The sequence below is a fragment of the Chiloscyllium plagiosum genome, unplaced genomic scaffold (genome assembly GCF_037043375.1).
Source record: "Chiloscyllium plagiosum isolate Xiang-an unplaced genomic scaffold, Cpla_swu_hap1 HiC_scaffold_14, whole genome shotgun sequence".
NCBI lineage: Eukaryota > Metazoa > Chordata > Chondrichthyes > Orectolobiformes > Hemiscylliidae > Chiloscyllium > Chiloscyllium plagiosum.
Window position 1 is genome coordinate 62,375,687 of NW_028270152.1, and position 20,666 is coordinate 62,396,352.

The 20,666-nt window shown below is 42.6% G+C and overlaps 2 protein-coding genes across 9 annotated transcripts in view; one reads left to right on the forward strand and one right to left on the reverse strand.

The window, feature by feature from the left end:
* Window positions 1–3,087, reverse strand: part of apeh1 (acylaminoacyl-peptide hydrolase 1) — an 83,634-nt gene extending 80,547 nt beyond the window's left edge. Inside the window, exon 1 of one of the 3 annotated variants that reach the window (XM_043708398.2) lies at window positions 2,944–3,087. In XM_043708398.2, coding sequence (XP_043564333.2) covers window positions 2,944–3,072 — 129 coding nt within the window. In that variant the 5' untranslated portion in view covers window positions 3,073–3,087. Of the gene's footprint in view, window positions 1–1,836; window positions 2,079–2,943 lie in introns of those variants that run through there. The other 2 variants (XM_087994489.1, XM_043708397.2) reach the window with 2 other exon arrangements.
* The window catches only part of LOC122559105 (acylamino-acid-releasing enzyme-like), a 64,409-nt gene continuing 46,793 nt past the window's right edge, over window positions 3,051–20,666 (forward strand). The window contains exons 1-6 of one of the 6 annotated variants that reach the window (XM_087994491.1): window positions 3,051–3,147; window positions 10,998–11,127; window positions 13,315–13,441; window positions 14,098–14,188; window positions 16,164–16,239; window positions 17,615–17,781. In XM_087994491.1, the coding sequence (XP_087850617.1) occupies window positions 3,076–3,147; window positions 10,998–11,127; window positions 13,315–13,441; window positions 14,098–14,188; window positions 16,164–16,239; window positions 17,615–17,781 (663 nt within the window). In that variant the 5' untranslated portion in view covers window positions 3,051–3,075. Of the gene's footprint in view, window positions 3,148–3,316; window positions 3,377–6,848; window positions 6,996–10,997; window positions 11,128–13,314; window positions 13,442–14,097; window positions 14,189–16,163; window positions 16,240–17,614; window positions 17,782–20,666 lie in introns of those variants that run through there. The other 5 variants (XM_087994493.1, XM_087994495.1, XM_087994490.1 and 2 more) reach the window with 5 other exon arrangements.

Genomic DNA, 20,666 nt, shown 5'->3' on the forward strand with positions numbered 1-20,666 from the left:
ATTCTCTCATTTCCAACAATACAGACAAAGAAGGACACAAATTCAACTGGGATAATGTAATCATCTTCCCAATCAGATATAGAACGGGAAGTACCAAAAAAAAGAGAAACGTATATACCAAACAAAACAGACCACCAACACTGTATTAAAGATGCACTGACGATGTCACCTAGCGAGGCGATGAAACATCTGCAGAAAACCACACCAGCTTGGCAAACGAATCTATGACCTCATACACAACCCAAGTCATAAATCTTTTCAAAAAACTCTGGCCATTATGTTTTTGCAATTTAAGTACATTAAACCACAAGTCTAGTGCTTCCATTGTTCCAACTTTTCACAACTTAAAATATTGTTTAGAAGCTATTGAAGATATTAATGCAGGGCACTATGAAAAATTCAAGGTAATCAAGCACAATCAACATGGATTTGTGAGAAGGAAAACAGATTTAACAAATTTATTGAAGCTGTTTCAAGTAATATTGTTAGTGATTGGTCAGTTCAAAAGGTTAGAGCATGCTGCTAATAACACCAAAATCATGAGTTCAATCCCTGTACTGGGTAATGTTGCTGGCTTCCACAGTCACACTTTGATCCTAAGAACTTAGGTGACTGTCTAGGGTTATGGACTTTGCATGTTCTCATGTTGGTGGATGCACCATACTAAATTGTACTGCAGTATCCAGGCACGTGCAGGTTAAATGGTTTAACCATGGTAAATGTGAGGTTATGGGGATAGAGTGGGATGTTCTTCAGAGGGTTTTTGCAGATTTAATCGGCTGAATGGAGTCTTTGTGCTCTGTATGGGTCCTATGCTTCCCCACCAAGTCTACACTGGACAACAACCACAAAATCATAATCCCATTTTCCAGTACTTGACCCATAGCTTTGTAAACCTTAGCATTTCAAGTGCACATCTAGATACTTCCAAAACGTTGAGAGGTTTCTGCCTCTATCGTCCGTATAGGCATTGAGTTCCAGATTCCCACCTTCATCTCTAAACCTCCTGCTGCGTATCTGAAATCTCTGGCTCCTGGTCAATGATACACCACCAAAGGGAAATGCTTTTTCCTGTCCATACTTTCTACGTTCCTCATAATTTATACATCTCAAATCGCATCCTCCCTCAGGCTCCTCGGCTCCAAGAACAACAACCTAATCTATCCAATCTTTCTTCATAAATAAAATTCTTCAATCCAAGATATATCTTAATAAACCTCCTCTGCAGCCTCTCTGGTGCTATCATATTCCTTCTTTAATATGGATTCCAGTACACAACACTCTAGCTATCACCTAACTAACATTTTGTACTGTTCCCTAATCTTAAAGGGGCCGTGGGGCAGCACGGTGGCTCAGTGGTTATCTTAGCCTGCTGGACAAACTTTCCCCATTCCTGAAGAAGGGCTTATGCCCGAAACGTCGATTCTCCTGTTCCCTGGATGCTGCCTGACCTGCTGCGCTTTTCCAGCAACACATTTCTGGCTCAGTGGTTAGCACTGCTCCTCACAGCACCAGGGACCCAGGTTCAATTCCCACCTCAAGCAACTGTGTGGAGTTTGCACATTCTCCCTGTGTCTGTATGAGTTTCCTCCGGGTGCTCCGGTTTCCTCCCAAAATCCAAAGATGTGCAGGTTAGGTGAATTTGCCATGCTAAATTGCCCGTAGTGTTAGGTGCATTAGTCAGGGGTGAATGTAAGGGAATGGGTCTCAATGGGCTGCCTTTCGGAGGGTCGATGTGGACGTTGGGCCGAAGGGCCTGTTTCCACACTGTAGGGAATCTAATCAATCTAAATTCTCGTTTGCCTTCTTAATCACTTTATCTACTTGACACATTACCTTAGTGTCTGGTGGACATGGACACTGAGCTCCCTCTCTAATTGCAGAAGTCCACTGTTCATCACGTACTTCCCTGCTCTTTTCCTGAAGAAGGGCATATGCCCGAAACGTCGATTCTCTTGCTCCTTTGATGCTGCCTGACCTGCTGCGCTTTTCCAGCAACACATTTTTCAGCTTTGATCTCCAGAATCTGCAGTCCTCACTTTCTCCTTCCCTGCTCATGTTTGTCCTGCTTGAATGCATCATTTCACACTTACCAGGGTTGATTTCCATTTGCCACTGATCAGTCATCTAACCAGCCCATTCATATCGTCTTGCAATCTAATGCTCACAATTCACCACTCCTCTAATCTTATCATCCACAAACTTGCTGAACAACCCTCCTAAATTCAAGTCTAAATTGTTTTTATAATATATAGGAAGGGCCACAACAGTTATTATTGCAGAATGCCAGTAGACACAGGTTTCCAGTCACAAAAATATTTCTCTACCATCACCCTCTGCTTCCTGCCACTTATCCAATTCTGTATCAAATTTGCTAACTTGGACTTTTTCTGGTTGGCAAGATTGCAAAGAGTAGTGTGCCACAAGGATTAGTGCAAGAGCCTCATTATTTTACAATTTGTATCAATAACTTGGACGAAAGGGCCTTCACTGGTCAGTCCATCGAGTACATGAGCTGGACGTCATCCTGTAGCTGTAGAGGACACTGGTTAGGCCACTTTTGAAATAGTGGGGGAAATTCTAGCCTCCCTGTTGTAGGAAGAACGTTGTGAAACTTGAAAGAGTTCAGAAAAGATTTACAAAGATATTGCCAGGGTTGGAATTTCAGGGAGAGGCTGAACTCCCGCCCGTTTTAAAGGAACTGGTCTCGGGGGCAGGTGGAGGTGGATCCCGGATTCCTGCCTTCCTCTCCCCGCGGAGTGAACGGCCGGCTGCCCTCTGAGACACTTGGGCCGCTGGAGCTGGATGTGAAGTGACCTGTTCTCCCTCTCCCCCCCCCCGTATTCCGACTACACTCCTCGCCCACAACCAAATAAAAGGTGCTGCGGATCAAGAATGGAACAGTCCCAACACTCCACATCTCTCGCGCTCTCTCTCTCTTACCTCTGAGGCCATGGTTTCTATGGTTACCGAGCAGCCCACTGTAGACCCCCTCCCCCTTGACCCAGGGAAGGGTAAGAATGTATCAACAACGCTCAGATATGGAGGGGAGATCAGGATTATTGACGGCATTCAATGAGCAGCAACTCAACAATGTCTTTCACGCTGACAACCACATTCAATTTTACAACGTCTAAATTTACTGCTGTAAGTATGGTCGAGTTCTAGTACCGGTGAGAATATGTCGAAATGTTGGGGTCGGCTGTGTACGGCACCCCTCTGCTAGTCTAGTGGGAAAGTCCAACTTTAGCCTCGCCTTCCACCGCCGGTAGGTGATGTCATGGGTGACGGTTGGCGCAGCCGCAGTGGGTATCTGGGGCACGTGATGTAGCTGTCGGTTGTTTGACTTGTCATTCCTCTCCAAAGAGTTAAGAAAGTGAGTGTTTAGTATGCAAATGGATGGATACATACATACAACTGATAATTGTACAGCTCCTTGTGTCAGTTGAGATCATTCTTGCTGATTGTAAGGATTCCACACCACTCCTCTTACTTTTTAGTGTTTTCGCGTCGTCCGGAAATAATAGAGCCCATGCTTGCATGTGATGTAAAGTTTGATGTCTGTTTATACTTTACAAGACTTCTTTGTTACATCCAAGGTCCCATCATTTTGGTGACTTGTAATGGTGCTTATTGTGGGTTTATTTTGCCCAAAAAAATTTAGGATGGTTGATTCTGGTCCAGTCTGAATGATGTCCCTCCCCTTTCTTCCCATGCTATAATTCTGTTTGTTTAAGATGGTGACGGAAAGAAATACTAAGTAAATAAGTTTTGAAGAAGAGTCATACCAGACTTGAAACATTATCTTTATTTTACTGACTCATTAAGTAATAGTTTGTAATTAAATTCCCAAGTGTTATCTATGGTTATTCTTTTGAAAGGGATGTGTCATTTGCTGCAAACATTACAAAATTGAGGTGTTGAACTACTTTCTTGTTACAGTCCGAGCTGAATTATAGACTATGTGTGGAGTTTGCACATTCTCCCTGTGTCTGCGTGGGTTTCCTCTCACAAGTCCAAAGATGTGCAGGTCAGGTGAATTGGCCATACTAAATTGCCTATAGTGTTAGGTGCATTAGTCAGAGGGAAATGGGTCTGGGTGGGTTACTCTTCGGAGGGTCGGTGTGGACTTGTTGGGCCAAAGGGCCTGTTTCCACACGAGGGAATCTAATCTCATCTAATCTAAAAAAAAAGTGATAGATTTTGCAAGTTATAAGAGAATCCAGGCAAGAATGTAAGTTATCTTCTGCAACTTATTTTATATTCTTTTGGGATTTTAGTGTCATTTACTATTGTTTAGAATTTTATTAAATTGCATTGCAGATAATTAGTACAACATGTATATATAACCTTAAAACTTGTCCTGAACATTTAGACTAAAATGTAATATTGAATTATAGAACACATTTGCTGCACACTAGAAAATAGACTGGCAGGGAGGGTCGGGCCACGGAAAAAGGGGGAACCCAAGTTATGCAAAAAATAGAAGCATCTGTTCTCACCAAGTGATAACAGGGTGCTCTAAGATAATTAAGAACATTTGCCTTAACATCAGTGAATCTGTGTAAACAGGACACCAGTAGAAAATTAAATTCAGGATCTGGACCAGATGGGCCAATGGGCTGAGAAGTGGCAGATGGAGTTTAATTCAGATAAATGCAAGGTGCTGCATTTTGGGAAAGCAAATCTTAGCAGGACTTATACAATTATTGGGAAGGTCCTAGGGAGTGTTGCTGAACAAAGAGACCTTGGAGTGCAGGTTCATAGCTCCTTGAAAGTGGAGTCGCAGGTAGGTAGGATAGTGAAGAAGGTGTTTGGTATGCTTTCCTTTATTGGTCAGAGTATTGAGTACAGGAGTTAGGAGCTGGAAATGTGTTGCTGGAAAAGCGCAGCAGGTCAGGCAGCATCCAGGGAACAGGAGAATCGACGTTTCGGGCATAAGCCCTTCTTCAGGAAAAAGTTTACAGGAGTTAGGAGGTCATGTTGCGGCTATACATGACATTGGTTAGGCCACTGTTGGAATATTGCGTGCAATTCTGGTCTCCTTCCTATCGGAAAGATGTTGTGAAACTTGAAAGGGTTCAGAAAAGATTTACAAGGATGTTGCCAGGGTTGGAGGATCTGAGCTACAGGGAGAGGCTGAACAGGTTGGGGCTGTTTCCCCTGAAGTGTCGGAGGCTGAGGGGTCACCTTTTAGAGATTTACAAAATTATGAGGGGCATGGATAGAATAAATAGACAAAGTCTTTTCCCTGGGGTCGGGGAGTCCAGAACTAGAGGGCATAGGTTTAGGGTGAGGGGGGAAAGATATAAAAGAGACTGATGGGGCAACATTTTCATGCAGAGGGTGATATGTGTACGGAATGAGCTGCCAGAGAACGTGGTGGAGGCTGGTACAATTGCAACATTTAAGAGGTATTTGGATGGGTATATGAATAGGAAGGATTTGGAAGGATATGAGCCAGGTGCTGGCAGGTGGAACTAGATTGGGTTGGGATATCTAGTCGGCATGGACGGGTTGACTGAAGGGTCTGTTTCCATGCTGTTCATCTCTATGACTCAAATTGCTATGGACTGAACTTAAATGTATTTTTGAGACTTTATGATGATTTTGAGTAGCCATTACTGGTTATGCAATGCAACCTCTGTAAAAGGTACAAAGTTAAAAATCACACAACACCAGGTTATAGTCCAACAGGTTAAATTGGAAGCACTAGCTTTCGGAGCGCTGCTCCTTCAGGTGGTTGTGGAGTACACAATTGTTAGACACAGAATTTATAGCAAAAGTTTACAGTGTGATGTAACTGAAATTATACATTGAAAAATACCTTGCTTGTTTGTTGAGTCTTTCATCTGTTAGAATACCATGACGGTTTCACTTCTTTCATCAGTAAATCACAAAACCTTTTGTTTAAATTTACATTCTCAGGTTAACTGTAACAGTTGGTGTCAGGCCAGATAAGATGTTGAAAATGTTCGCCCCCATGTCTAAGCCATAATGTTTAGACTGATTCTAACCTAAAAAATGAATTAACAGAGTCTTACATGGATTCATGTAGTTTTTGAGCAAAGTACAATGTAACTCTGCAAGTATAAATTCACTCCACAAACATGTGTGTCTGTCTGACTGTCTCGGGTGGGGGGTTTTGAGTATCTGTGAGAGAGAGAGTCGAAAGAGGCCTAAGCCTGTGAGAGGGTGCCTGTAGGAGTGTGTGTGACTGTAGTCTGTAGGAGTGTGTGCATGTGAATCTCGGGGAGGGGGGTGCTGTGAGTGTATGTGAAAGAGAGTGTATATGTATGTGTGTGTGAGTGTAAAGGGGTCTAAGTCTGTGAGAGGGTGCGTGTGAGTTTGGGAGTGTGTGTGTCTGCAGGAGTGTGTGTGACTCAACTTTTAGATTAGAATCAGTCTAAACATTATGGCTCAGACAGGGAACCCTGGGCGAACACCTTCGACATCTTATCAGGCCTGACACCGATTTTTACAGTTAACCCGAGAATGTAACTTTTAAAAAAACGTTTTGTGACTTACTTCTGGAAGAAGGGAAGCTACCATGGTCATTCTAACAGATGAGAGACTTAACAAACGATGATGGTATTTTTCAATATATAATTTCAGTTACATCACACTATAAACTTTTTGCTATAAATTCTGTGTCATACAATTGTGCACTCCACAACCACCTGATGAAGGAGCGTCGGTCCGAAAGCAAGTGCTTCCAATTAAACCTGTTGGACAAAAACCTGGTGTTGTGTGATTTTTAACTTTGTGCACTCCAGTCCAACACCAGCATCTCCAAATCATGACTGTAAAAGGTAATACTGATGAAGCTTTAACTAACTTGTTGTTCTTGCAGACTATTCTACAGACCTTACAGACTGCCCGACTGTCAATTCTGTCAAATCAGATCTTATGTCTTATTTGAATTTGAATTGCAATCCTGAAAAGAAAGCTTGTTTAATTCAAGACTAATGAATCAATTAGCATGCAACCTTAAGGTAACATTTCCACTTCAGGTACCAAATGATTCAGTGCTTAAGCTAGGAGCAGACTCCTGCTTTTTATCTTAAAAATTATTCTAAACCTAACATTGAAGAGGTTCTGACACAATCTGTCAGAAAACCATCTTATGGTCAAAAGTTTGACCTCCTTGCTAAGAAGTCATTTTGTAAAACAATTGTGTGCTCTCGGTCAGATCCACCGACGTCAAGCCGGTGTTCTCTGACCACTGCCTCCTGCTGGCCGACTGTCACCTACAGGACGAGCAGCGGGCTGGTAAGGGAACGTGGAAGCTGAACACAAAGCTGTTGACCCCGGGAAACATTGAGGAGCTTAAGAGGGACTATGCAGGTTGGAGAACCATGAAGCCCCTCTTTGAGTCCCCAGCGGACTGGTGGGAAACAGTAAAAAGGAACATCAAGAGGTTCTTCATCCTCAAAGGTGTTCAGGAGGCGAGAGAGAGAGGCGGGGAAAACTGTCCCAGCTTCAGGAAAGCATGCAGAACCTGCTCCTGCTGCAGACGATGGGGGTGGATATCACGGAGGACCTCAAGGAGGTGAAGGGCCAGCAAGCCTCGCTCTTTGCTTCGGAGGCCTCCAAGATAATCTTCCGGTCCAGGGTCCGCTCGGTGGAGCAGGACGAGACGTGCTCACGTTTCTTCTTCCAGAAGGTGCACAAAGAGAGCTCTGTGCTCAGCAGCCTGAAGGAAGAAGATGGCTCGATAACGTCATCTCAGGCTGACGTCATGAGGATCAGTAAATCCTTCTATGCCAGTCTGTATGACGCGAAGCTGACCGACAGCACGGCCTCCCAGTCGTTCCTGTCCTCTATCACGGAGGTCTTAGACGACAAAACACGGGAGAGGCTGGACCAGCCGCTATCTCTGGACGAGCTGACCAAGGCCCTCGAGTCCTTTGAAAAGAATAAAACTCCCGGAAGCGACGGCTTACCGGTTGAGCTCTATTCTGCTCTGTGGGACTTGATTGGCCAGGACCTGCTGGAGGTGTATGTCAGTATGCTTCGGGCAGGTACCATGAGTGAATCCATGAGGAAAGGCATCATCACCCTCATCTACAAGCGGAAGGGGGAGAGGGAGGAACTCAAAAATTGGAGACCAATCTCACTATTGAATGCGGATTACAAAATTCTGTCAAAGGTAATCGCCAACCGGGTCAGGTCTGCTCTGGGGTCGGTGATTCACCCTGATCAAACCTGTGCTGTGCCGGGCAGGAAGATCGCTGAGAGTCTCGCGCTCCTCAGGGATATGATCGCCTACGTGCAGGACAGAGGGTTGGACACCTGACTGATCAGCCTGGACCAGGAGAAAGCCTTTGACAGGATATCACACAGGTATATGAGAGATGTTCTCTCCAAAATGGGCTTTGTGGAGGGAATCTGCAATTGGATCAGACTGCTTTACACCAACATTGTCAGTGCAGTCTCAATCAATGGGTGGGAATCAGATAGCTTCCCAGTCAGATCTGGAGTCAGGCAGGGCTGCCCTCTCTCTCCTGCCTTGTTTGTGTGCTGTATAGAGCCATTTGCCAAGTCCATCAGGAAGGATGCGAGCCTGAGAGGGGTGACTATTCCTGGCAGCGGGGGCCTGCAGGTTAAGGCCTCCCTGTACATGGATGACGTTGCCGTTTTCTGCTCGGATCCGCTGTCCATGCACAGACTCATGTGCATATGTGACCAGTTCGAACGGGCCTCAGGGGCCAAGGTAAACCGAGGCAAGAGCGAGGCCATGCTCTTCGGGAACAGGGCCGACCAATCCTCGATCCCCTTCACCGTCAGGACCGACCACCTGAAGGTGCTGGGTATTTGGTTCGGGGGAGCTGGGGCGTGCGCCAAGTCTTGGGAGGAGCGTATCAGCAAAGTGAGGCAGAAACTGGGCAGATAGACGCTACAGTCGCTCTCCATCGCGGGAAAAAACCTAGTCATCAGGTGTGAGGCACTATCATTGCTATTATACGTGGCACAGGTCTGGCCTATTCCCAGAACCTGTGCCGCTGCAGTCACCCGGGCCATCTTCCATTTTGTATGGAGATCAAAGATGGCCAGGGTTTGAAGGGACTCGATGTATAAAGATCTGGGCAATGGGGGGATAAAACACACCCAATGCCACCCTCACCCTGATGGCCACCTTTTTGTGTGGCTGCATCAAGCTGTGCGTGGATCCCTGGTACGCAAACACCAAGTGTCACTATGTACTGAGGTTCTACCTGTCCCCAGTGTTGCAAAGGATGGGCCTGGCCTCGCTGCCACGTCACACTCCAAGTAGTTGGACTGTTCCATATCACCTGTCCTTCGTGGAGAAATTTATGAAGAAAAACACCTTTGACCACAAGTCCATCAGGCAGTGGTCAGCACATAATATCCTTGCGACCCTACGGGAAAAGGAGAGGGCGGATCCTGTCGAGCAGTTCCCTGGGCAGACTGTCAAAGTCACTTGGCAGAATGCCTCATTGCCAAAACTTTCCAACAAGCACCAAGACATGGCTTGGCTGGTGGTGTGAAGGGCTCTGCCTGTGAAATCCTTTATGCATGCCCGGACTCTGCCTCACTGCACGCTGCCCTCGAAGCGAATGTGGAGGAGACGAGACTGTCACACTTCTCCTTCTGGAATCTGCCTGCACAAAGGATGTCTGGAGAGGAATGCAGTGGTGTTTGTCGAGGTTCATCCTGAGCAGCTCCATAAGTGGGACTCCGTGCTCTACGGTCTGTTCCCCAGGATGCACACCGAGACGAACGTCAACTGTGCCTGGAGGATCATCAACTCGGTGAAAGACCATCTTTGGTCTGTCTGAAACCTGTTGATCTTCCAGCTGAAGGAGCTGACCCCGACTGAGTGTTGCAGACTGGCACATTCCAAGGTCCAGGACTATGTGTTGAGGGACGCGCTGAAGCTTGGGGGAGCTGCCCCCAAAGCGCAGTGGGGAAAGACCACCGTGTAACGTCTGCCTGCCAAAGAAGAACAGGGGGCCCACTCTGTAAGTGGGCTCCGCTTTTGCCTCAGCTAAATATGTGGATGGTGAACGTACAGACCTGTATATATGAGTGATTAATTCCGGTCTCTGTATGTAACGAAATGAAATGTATACATATGTATGGCACCACCAATTGTACAGATCATCAAAATATTTTATGAATAAAGTATATTTTTGAAATACAAAATTGTATCTGACATGCGAGCTGTGCAAGGTTACCTTATGACATCTCCCACTTAATTTAGACTGGTACATCTCTATGATAGGGACTCATCTCACCAGCAGACGCCTGACTTGGCTGGATTTGTTTTTCCCCCATGATGAATAGCTCAAGGCCTGTAGGAGTGATCTGTCAAGCACACACAGATCTGTCAATTGACTCCTCTTCCTTACGAATTATTGACTTTCACTGTTATCTGTTTAATTAAGAACATGCAGTGTTTTTTGTAAACTTCTTGTATAAAGGAAGCCTGTTTGTGACAGTAGGACAGAGAAACCTGCTAGGCCTCTTGAAGAGCTAATATCCTTCTCTCCTGGGTTATTAGAACCTAGTTAGTTTAGCTTATAGGTATCAGTGTATTGCTGTAACAGTGCTGCTATTGGTAAATAAAGGGGATAACTAAAATTAAACTAAAATGTCTGGACGAGGTTTTTTATTCCAGACTACCAACGGGAACAATCTCCGGGATGAACCAAGAGGGAGGCTTACAGTTTGAGTCCACAAGAGATTCCTTGCGCTGTCTCAGATCTGTACTTTAACATTTGCTCTGGATCACAGTAATATCCAGGAGTCCACACTTTCTGCAACCATGACATGACACATCACAAATGTTGAACTTTATAGGTAGAAAAATAATCAACTCTTTGTAAATAGGAACATAACAATATCTTATTTCTGCTTGTAGTTTAAGATACAACACAGGGTTTAAATTGTACCTGCTACATTTGTCATTCAATTTTAATTCTGGAATGCAGAATAACTTATTAAAAGGGGTGTCTTGCTTTTTTTTGGAGATGATAACTGATTCAGAAGAGATTGCTGGGATCTACCAAGAAATCAGCAAATTCCCAACTCCACTGAAAGGCTGCATTGGACCGCAAGCTACTTTGAAGCACGGGGGAAAATACTGTAACATCTACTCAGGTACAATCATGATTCTGATTGTATAAGGGGTAAACCAAAGTGCATGTGTTGATCACATTGTGCCTTCTCTTTGTTGTCCCTAAAATTCAACAGATAAGTTTTGCATAGGATCAAGTAGCTCTGTTGTTTTTGAAAAGTTGAGTAAAGATTCTTGAGAAAAGGGAGGTGAAGACTGTTTTCTTTGGAGAAAGCAAGGCTGAGAAGAGATTTGATAGAGGCAGCCCAAAATAATGAGGGGTCTGGATAGTGGAGGGATGGAGAAACTCTTTCTGTAATTAAATGAATTGACAATAAGCAGGCACAGATTTAAAATAATTCTCAAAGGAAGCAAAAGCGATATGAGAGAGAGCATTGAATATTTATGTCTGAAATGCACAGAGTATAATGGATGCAAGGACATTTGCGACACTTGAGGAAATTAGACAGTTATTTGGGAAGTAACAATATGCAGGGTTCTGGAAAGAAAGTGGGAGAATGGCGATAAAGTCTTTCCTCATGCAGACATGTTGAACTGCATGACTACCTCTATGCATTAATGATTCTGTGATTCTGAAAGGTTCTGTTCAGTCACATTCCTGAAGAAGGGCATGTGCCCGAAACGTCGAATCTTCTGTTCCCTAGATGCTGCCTGACCTGCTGTGCTGTTCCAGCAATAAAGTTTCAGCTTTGATCTCCAGCGTCTGCAGACCTCACTTTCTCCTCTGTTCAGTCACAGCAATGACATCAAACAATAGTAAATAGAATCATTGTTAGTATACAATACAACCTGTCAAATTGTAAAGTTAGAGTTAATGAATCTGATTTGGTTTCCTCCAGGTGCTCTAGTTTCCTCCCACAGTCCAAAGATGTGCAAATTGGCTGTGCTAAATTGCCCATAGTGTTAGGTGAAGGGGTAAATGTAGGGGAATGGGTCTGGGTGGGTTGCTGTTCGGAGGGTCGGTGTGGACTTGTTGGGCCGAAGGGCCTGTTTCCACACTGTAAGTAATCTAATCTAAAAAGAATGATCAGCCATGAAATCCCATTTGTATCAATCAGCCATCCTGATTCTGTGAATGCCATATGATTGCATCTTAATGTTTTCAATAACTAAGGACAGGCCTTTTCTGTGTCAGCTATTTCTGAGAAATTTTTTAAAATCTTCTATGTAAGTGTTACTTGTACAGTACAAATTTGTTAAAATTAATGTTCAGAAAATAAGATTCTTTTAGTTTGCTCCAGCTATCTCATTATAAAATTTACTTAAGGTTTAGCATCTCAAACTGAATATTTTCATAGGGAAAATACAGCAAATGGATTATCTCATGCCTTCTGTGAGTGTCTCCATTATTCCTAGCTTCCCCTGTTTTGACATTTAGGTGCTTGAGAGAGCATGGTGGGGTTACAAAGTGCAGAAAAAATATGGAGATGCTTTATTATCAATTTCTGTAGTTTTTAAGGTTAAGTGAGGTGGGATGTTATGGTCAAAATTATCACATGCCTAGATGGATTCTTGTAAAGAGTTTGTCTATCTTAAGGTAGAAATTTATTTAGTGATGTCAATTAATTAAAGGAGCATTGTCTATTGGGGAAAAAAGGTTTAACAGTTTGACAGCAATGTCAATGCAATACATCTCAAAAGTACTTTTGTCTTTGATTTGAATTCATGTCAAGGGGATTGGTCTTATTAAATAAGTCTGTCTCTGCTTTAGATTACATTAGATTAGATTACATTACAGTGTGGAAACAGGCCCTTCGGCCCAACAAGTCCACACCGACCCGCCGAAGCACAACCCACCCATACCCCTACATTTACCCCTTACCTAACACTACGGGCAATTTAGCAATGCCAATTCACCTGAGCTGCACATCTTTGGACTGTGGGAGGAAACCGGAGCACTCGGAGGAAACCCACGCAGACACGGGGAGAACGTGCAAACTCCACACAGTCAGTTGCCTGAGTCGGGAATTGAACCCGGGTCTCTGGCCCTGTGAGGCAGTAGTGCCAACCACTGTGCCACCGTGCCGCCCCGTGCTTCTCTCAAAGTCACTTGTAAATCAGTTACAGGTGACTTTCTTGGGTTCCTATATTCTTACAGCGAAACTGAAGGACCTATTCCTTCTCCCTGCCACTCCCTGTATTTGTTGAGACATTTTGTAGTTTCATGCCATGAACTGATGGGGAATCATGGAAGTTAATTTCTGTTGCAGAATGGTCCCAGAGAAATCTGGAGCGAGCTGAGTGGATGAAGTTGTGTCGAGAGTATGTTGTTTTCTATGATGAAAATTCCATTTCATTTGCTGGCCCTTCAGGAAGATCTATGGAATTACGGGGCGAGTGAGTATTACCAGGATGGTGCCATGCAGAGATCAAGAGGTCATCGACTGTTGATAAAAACTGTTTTTCTGGCCAGCTTAACCGAAATGTTTCATCTGGGGAGCTACGATATAACTTACCATGCTGGTTAATATTAACAAGTCCAGATTATTGGAATTAAACATCTTCTCCATTTTTTCACTAAGTTGTCAGGATCTTAAATGATATAGTGAAAAGATGTTGGAAGTTGATTCCATATGTAATTTTAAAGGTAGTTGAACAAGTGCTTGAGGTATGACAAACGTCCAGGGTTCTGGGTGAAAAGTGAAAATGTGGGACTGTTCACACCTGCTCCTTCAAAGAACCAGAATTGGCCCCACTTCCCTTGTTGTAAGTTCCTATAATTTTGTGCTATTCCTTGTGTCTGATTTAATGACATAATTATTGTAATTCCTTATACATTGGTCAATTTATTGCCTTTGTGTCATTGGTGAGAATGAAGAAATAAAGCAGGTCTCGATCTAATTCTACTGATTCTTTAAAATATTTTGATGTTCTTTATTATATTAGAATGGCATGCCTAACTTGAAATATTAACTGGCTGGATTGCAAATTTACCCTGTAAGACAAGAAGTTTGAATGTTCAGTCTAACAACATTCTAAACTTTAACTCTCAGATTGATGAATAGAGATTCGCCTTCTGGCACTCGGAAAGCTGTCCTCAGGAGGCATACCAATAATAAGGGGGAAGAAAAGCAATATCTGGAGGTAACGTTATCATGGATTTTTGTGTGCGTGCGTGCGCGCGAAATGAAGCTTGATACCTCCTTCATATACAAACTAAAGTAGAAACAGGAATTGAGTCTTTTGGCCCTTCAGGCCTTCTTTGCCACTCAGTTGCCCTAAGCACAATTGCCTTTTTTTGGCTGTGCACATTCTAGTGTTCCTGTGCACAGAATCTTTTGATCCTTGCTTTCATTCAGAGTGAAAACTACTTGTGCCAGTAAATTTTCAATTTTGATTTAAGAGTTCCTGAAATCAGTGTGTACAATTATTTAACTGTAATATGGGCACATTTCACTCAGTTGATTTGACCAATACACTTTCATTGTTTTGACTATTTGGGGATATCTTTGAGATACTCTTGTCTCCAGTTCTAAAGCTGTAAAATCCCCAAAATTGCAGTGAAGATCGCAATTATAGGATTTCTTATGATGTTATGGGGGAAGAGTTGGAGAATTGAGAAAATGTCTGGCCATAATGTATGAGCAACATGTACAATTATTAGATTACTTTTAAGAACTTATATAAAGCTCTCCTAAGAGTTTAATATGCACTCCTTGGTATGATACTGGGTCTGATAGAGTGCAGAGTTCCTATTTTTGATCAATATGTCTGCATTGTGTTAGCTGATTTTAGCCCAGATTTAAATTTGATCTAAATACTTTGAGCTAGGAAAATGGAAAGTCTTGAGCCTAATTGAGATTTGACACCTGTCTTAAGTAAATAGCCCACTTATTCACTGTATAGGTTTGCATGAAGCTTCATAATCTGGTTAAGGCTCATAGCCATTTTAGCACTTACATTTGAATGCATCCCAAGTCATTAGTTTTAGAAAAGAAGATTTTTTTTATAAAATGTATAAAAGTGGTCTATAAATGTATAGACCATTTGACCCAAGAGGTTTATAATTCTGTTGATGCTGTCTGAGTCTTACTCAATTGTAATTATAAATTTGCATGATGCTGAACAACCTGTGTAGGTTTGAGGTTTGCTGTGCTCAGGCCTTAAAAATCAACCTGAAACACACAGAATTTCACATTGAAGAAAAAATAGGATTCCCTGTGCCTTTTGCAAACTCTTGATGTTAAAGACTACACAATGCACACAAGTAAATATTAAACGTCTTGCAAACAGAGTGGAATTCTCATGTTTGAGGTCTGGAGAAATAAGAGTCCAAATCTACATATATAATGAGGCCTGCATCCGGAAAGCAATTTTTGAGGAGGCAGCCAATTAAACCCCTCTCAAATTAAACAGTGGACAGGTTCACAGTTCCTATGTCTGGAGATCAATGTCAATTAGAGATTGGTAGGCCCACCGTCAGAGGTGGATGGTGCTTAAGTGTATGGAGGTACGGAGTGTCTTCATTCTTAGTCACTGCCTACAGATCAGGTATTCACAAGACCAGAAGCATCAGGGTCTTCCAAGATCAGAGGGACTGTCCCTCACAGTTTAGGACACAATTGCAAATAGCTGATTTAAGAAGCCAAGGCATCCAAAAAGTTTGCTTACCCAGTCACTGACAGGTTATCGTGATTTGGACAGCCTCCGAACAAAAATCTGTGATATGTCAAAAGAGTGCCCCTGATTAAAGTTAAAGGTCTCAAATTGGTTACTTTACATAGCAGTATGCCCTCTTGGGTGTAAACTATCTCATGGTACTATCATAAAGAAGAGCATTAAGATAACACTTTATCTCTCAAACAGCACCAATAAAACAAGTTGATCATACATCTCATTGCTGTTTATGTGATCTTTATGTGCAGATTGCTTGCCCTATGACATCAAGATGAAGAACTTCTGAAGTACTATTGTACTTAGTAATCTTCATTGTTGTCTAGTATGGGGGACCCTCAGTTATGTGGCAATAAATTTTCAGGCAATTTTGAAAGCAATGTGTACAATTATTTAACTATAGGCACATTTCACTCAGTGTTGAATGGTTTATTTTTTTCTACAGATCTGGAGCAAAACCTCAAAGGACAGGTGCATAAACCTGACAGTACTTGACAAGCATGGCAAAGTGTATGAAGATGGTATGTGATTATTCAACCAGTTCTCGAATGGGAATGACACAGTGATGAGCAAACATTTTCATTTACATGTTGGTAAAACTAAAGTGGTCATTTATGGTCTGCATTTCTTAACTCCATTCCCTTCCTTGGCAGCAGTTTGATATTAAATCAGTTTTTGTTGCAATTTTAGTATCACATTTGACTGAAGCTGAGTTTCAAACCACCTATTTGTGTCAAAGTCTTAACTGACTATTTCCAATTCTTAACAATGTCCAGTTTTGAAAATTTTCAACTCATCTGTTATTCATCTAAACGTCCATCTATGCATTTGCTATGTCTGGACTTCAGTGCATTCCTGTGTGGTCTCCCATATTCTGTCTTGCCTCTGTAAATTTGAGGTCCACTGAAACTGCAGTGTCTCAACTTGAATTGGTCCTGTTCATCTGATAGCCCTGAGCTTGTTGACTAATGTTGGTCTTGAGTTAAGTGATGTCTTGATTTTAACATTGTCATCCTTATTTTCAAGTATCCTCAATCCTGTGCTTTTAGCTGCTGAGGCCATGAGCTTTAGATTATGATCTTTACGCCACTCATGTCTGAGTTTTGCTTTCCGCCTTGAGGAAAAAACCTTAAAACCTAACTCTCTCTCCTGGCTTTTGGGAATCTAATTTAAGATCTCCTTAAGTGGTTTGATGGTATACCTTAGTTTGTATTCAGCCAAAAGTGAAGACTGCAAATGCTGGAGATCAGAGTGAAGATTAGAGTGGTGCTGGAAAAGCACAGCAGGTCAGGCAGCATCTGGGGAGCAGGAAAATTGACATTTCGGTCAAAGGCCCTTCATCAGTATGCCCTTCATTCCTGATGAAGGGCTTTTGCCCAAAAAGTCGATTTTCCTGCTCATCAGATGCAGCCTAACGCGCTGTGTTTTTCCAGCACCACTCTAATCTTGACTCTTTTTTTGTCATCAGCTTGTGAAGCAACGTGGTATATTTTATTCTGTTAAGGGAGTGTTTCAACCGGTTTAGAGTTCACTAGTTTCAGCTGGAACAGTTTTGTTTCACTGAATACGCGTTGTAGAGGTTATAGAGTCAGCTAACTGAATGCATTTGTGGGGTGCTTAATTTTGCAAAGTAACATAACAAGATTTATTCTTATAACCCTGTCTGCAATGGTACTGTGGAATATAACACACTCTGTTGCTGTTTTAATTATATAATTTGTGTTTCCAGTCAAGGTTCAGGAAAGGTTTGGTTACATATTTAATGGAGAAATATCTGTTGTTTCTCTTCAGGTCATGTGATTTTTTTTTTGCAGTTTGTACAATTTACATTATTCAATAGGTATTAATTAATATGTGATTGCTCTTGTTGACTTTTCCTCTGCTTTTGCCACTTAGATCAATTTGGCTGTCTTGTTTGGTCTCACTCTGAAACTCACATTCTATATGTGGCTGAAAAGAAAAGACCCAAAGTGCAATCCTTCTTCAAAACTAAACCAGAGCTCAGTATTGAAGAAAAGGATGACAGCACCAATGACGCAGAAAATGATCAGAAACCTGTAAAAGTGTGTACTGTTATTATTTATCATGCCTAGAAAAAAGTTATATCTAATTTTTTCACTTAAGAGTACCAGTTGAAAGCTCTGAGACAAAGCGGAGTATGTTCCCTTGATGCTCTTCAGCCTCTCATTCAGCTTTGGAAAGTTAGTTATGAGATCATGGACCACCAGCATGTCTATGTTTCTATTTGATTTTCACTGGACTACAAATGCTGGGCTAGCACTGTCTTTATAATGATCTTTTGTTAATAGCAAGTGACATGTCAGCAGATTACTGGCACAATTGATACACTTGGGAGCTTCTAATCATCAGGTAGGACGTGAAAGAATATGGTCGCTTAACTGATCTTGTCAAATGTAGGACAGTTACTTAGAGTCATAGAATAAGAGAGATGTACAGCATGGAAACAGAACTTTCAATCCAATCTATTCCCACCTGCCAGCACCCGGCCCATATCCCTGCAAACCCTTCCTACTCATACCCATCCAAATGCCTTTTAAATGTTGCAATTGTACCAGCCTCCACCACTTCCTCTGGCAGCTCATTCCATACACGTACCACCCTCTGCGTGAAAATCTAGCCCTTTAGGTCTCTTTTATATCTTTCTGTCACCCTAAACCTATGCCCTCTAGTTCTGGACTTCCCGACCCCAGGGAAAAGGCTTTGTCTATTTATCCTATACGTGCCTCCCATAATTTTGTAAACCTCTATAAGGTCACCCCTCAGCGTCCAACGCTCCAGGGAAAACAGCGCCAGCGTGTTAAGCTTATCCCTATAGTTCAGATTCTCCAACCCTGGAAACAACCTTATAAATTTTTTCTGAACACTTCCAAGTTTTACAACATCCTCCCGATAGGAAGGAGACCAGAATTGCACACAATATTCCAACAGTGGCCTAACCAATGTCCTGTACAGCCGCAACATGACCTCCCAACTCCTGTACTCAATACTCTGACCAATAAAAGAAAGCATACCAAATGCCTCTTCACTATCCTATCTACCTGACTCCACTTTCAAGGAGCTATGAACCTGCACTCCAAGGTCTCTTTGTTCAGCAACACTCCTTAGGACCTTACCATTAAGTATATAAATCCTGCTAAGATTTGCTTTCCCAAAATGCAGCACCTCACATTTATCTGAATTAAACTCCATCTGCCACTTTTCAGCCCATTGGCCCATTTGATCAAGATCCTGTTGTAATCTGAGGTAATCTTCTTCGCTCTCCACTACACCTCCAATTTTGGTGTCATCTGTAAACTTACTAACTGTACCTCTTATGCTCGCATCCAAATCATTTATGTAAATGACAAAAAGTAAAGGACCCATCACCAATCCTTGTGGCACTCCACTGGTCACAGACCTCCAGTCTGAAAAACAACCCTCCACCACCACCCTCTGTCTTCTACCTTTCAGCCAGTTCTGTATCCAAATGGCTAGTTCTGTGAGATCTAACCTTGCTAACCAGTCTCCCATGGGGAACCTTGTCGAACACCTTCCTGAAGTCCATATCGATCATGTCTACCGCTCTGCCCTCAGCAATCCTCTTTGTTACTTCAAAAAAACTTAATCAAGTTTGTGAGACATGATTTCCCACGCACAAAGCCGTGTTGACTATCCATAATCAGTCTTTGCCTTTCCAAATACATGTGCATCCTGTCCCTTAGGATTTCCTTCAACAACTTGCCCACCATTGATGTCAGGCTCACTAGTCACTAGTTCCCTGGCTTGTTTTAAACAGTGGCACCACGTTAGCCAACCTCCAGTCTTCCGGCACCTCACCTGTGACTATCGATGATACAAATATCTCAGCAAGAGGCCCAGCAATCACTTCTCCAGCTTCCCACAGAGTTCTAGGGTACACCTGATCAGGTCCTGGGGATGTATCCACCTTTGACCATTTCAAGACATCCAGCACTTCTTCCTCTGTAATATGGACATTTTGCAAGGTGTCAGCATCTATTTCCCTACAGTCTATATCTTCCATATCCTTTTCCACAGTAAATACTGATGCAAAATACTCGTTTAGTATCTCCCTCATTTTCTGCAGCTCCAAACAAAGGCCGGCTTGCTGATCTTTGAGGGACCCTTTTCTCTCCCTAGTTACCCTTTTGTCCTTAATGTATTTGTGAAAACCCTTTGGATTCTTCTTAATTCTATTTGCCAAAGCTATGTCATGTCCCCTTTTTGCGCTCCTGACTTCCCTCTTAAGTATACTCCTACTGCCTTTATACTCTACTAAGGATTCACTCAATCTATCCTGTCTATACCTGACATATGCTTCCTTCTTTTTCTTAACCAAAACCTCAATTTTTTTAGTCATCCAGCATTCCCTGGACCTACCAGCTTTTCCTTTCACCCTGACAGGAATATACTTTCTCTGGATTCTCATAATCTCCTTTCTGAAGGCTTCCCATTTTCCAGCCGTCCCTTTACCTGTGAACACCTGTCCCCAATCAGCTTTTGAAAGTTCTTGCCTAATACTGTCAAAATTGGTCTTTTTCCAATTTAGAACTTCAACTTTTAGATCTGGTCTATCCTTTTCCATCACTATTTTAAAACGAACAGAAATATGGTCGCTGGCCCCAAAGTGCTCCCCCACTGACAGCTCAGTCACCTGCCCTGCCTTATTTCCCAAGAGTAGGTCAAGTTTTGCACCTTCTCTAGTAGGTACATCCACATACTGAATCAGAAAATTGTCTTGTACACACTTAACAAATTCCTCTCCATCTAAACCCTTAACACTGTGGCAGTCCCAATCGATGTTTGGAAAGTAACAATCCCCTACCATAACCACCCTATTATTCTTACAGATAGCTGAGATCTCCTTACAAGTTTGTTTCTCAATTTCCCTCTGACTATTAGGGGGTCTATAATACAATCCCAATAAGGT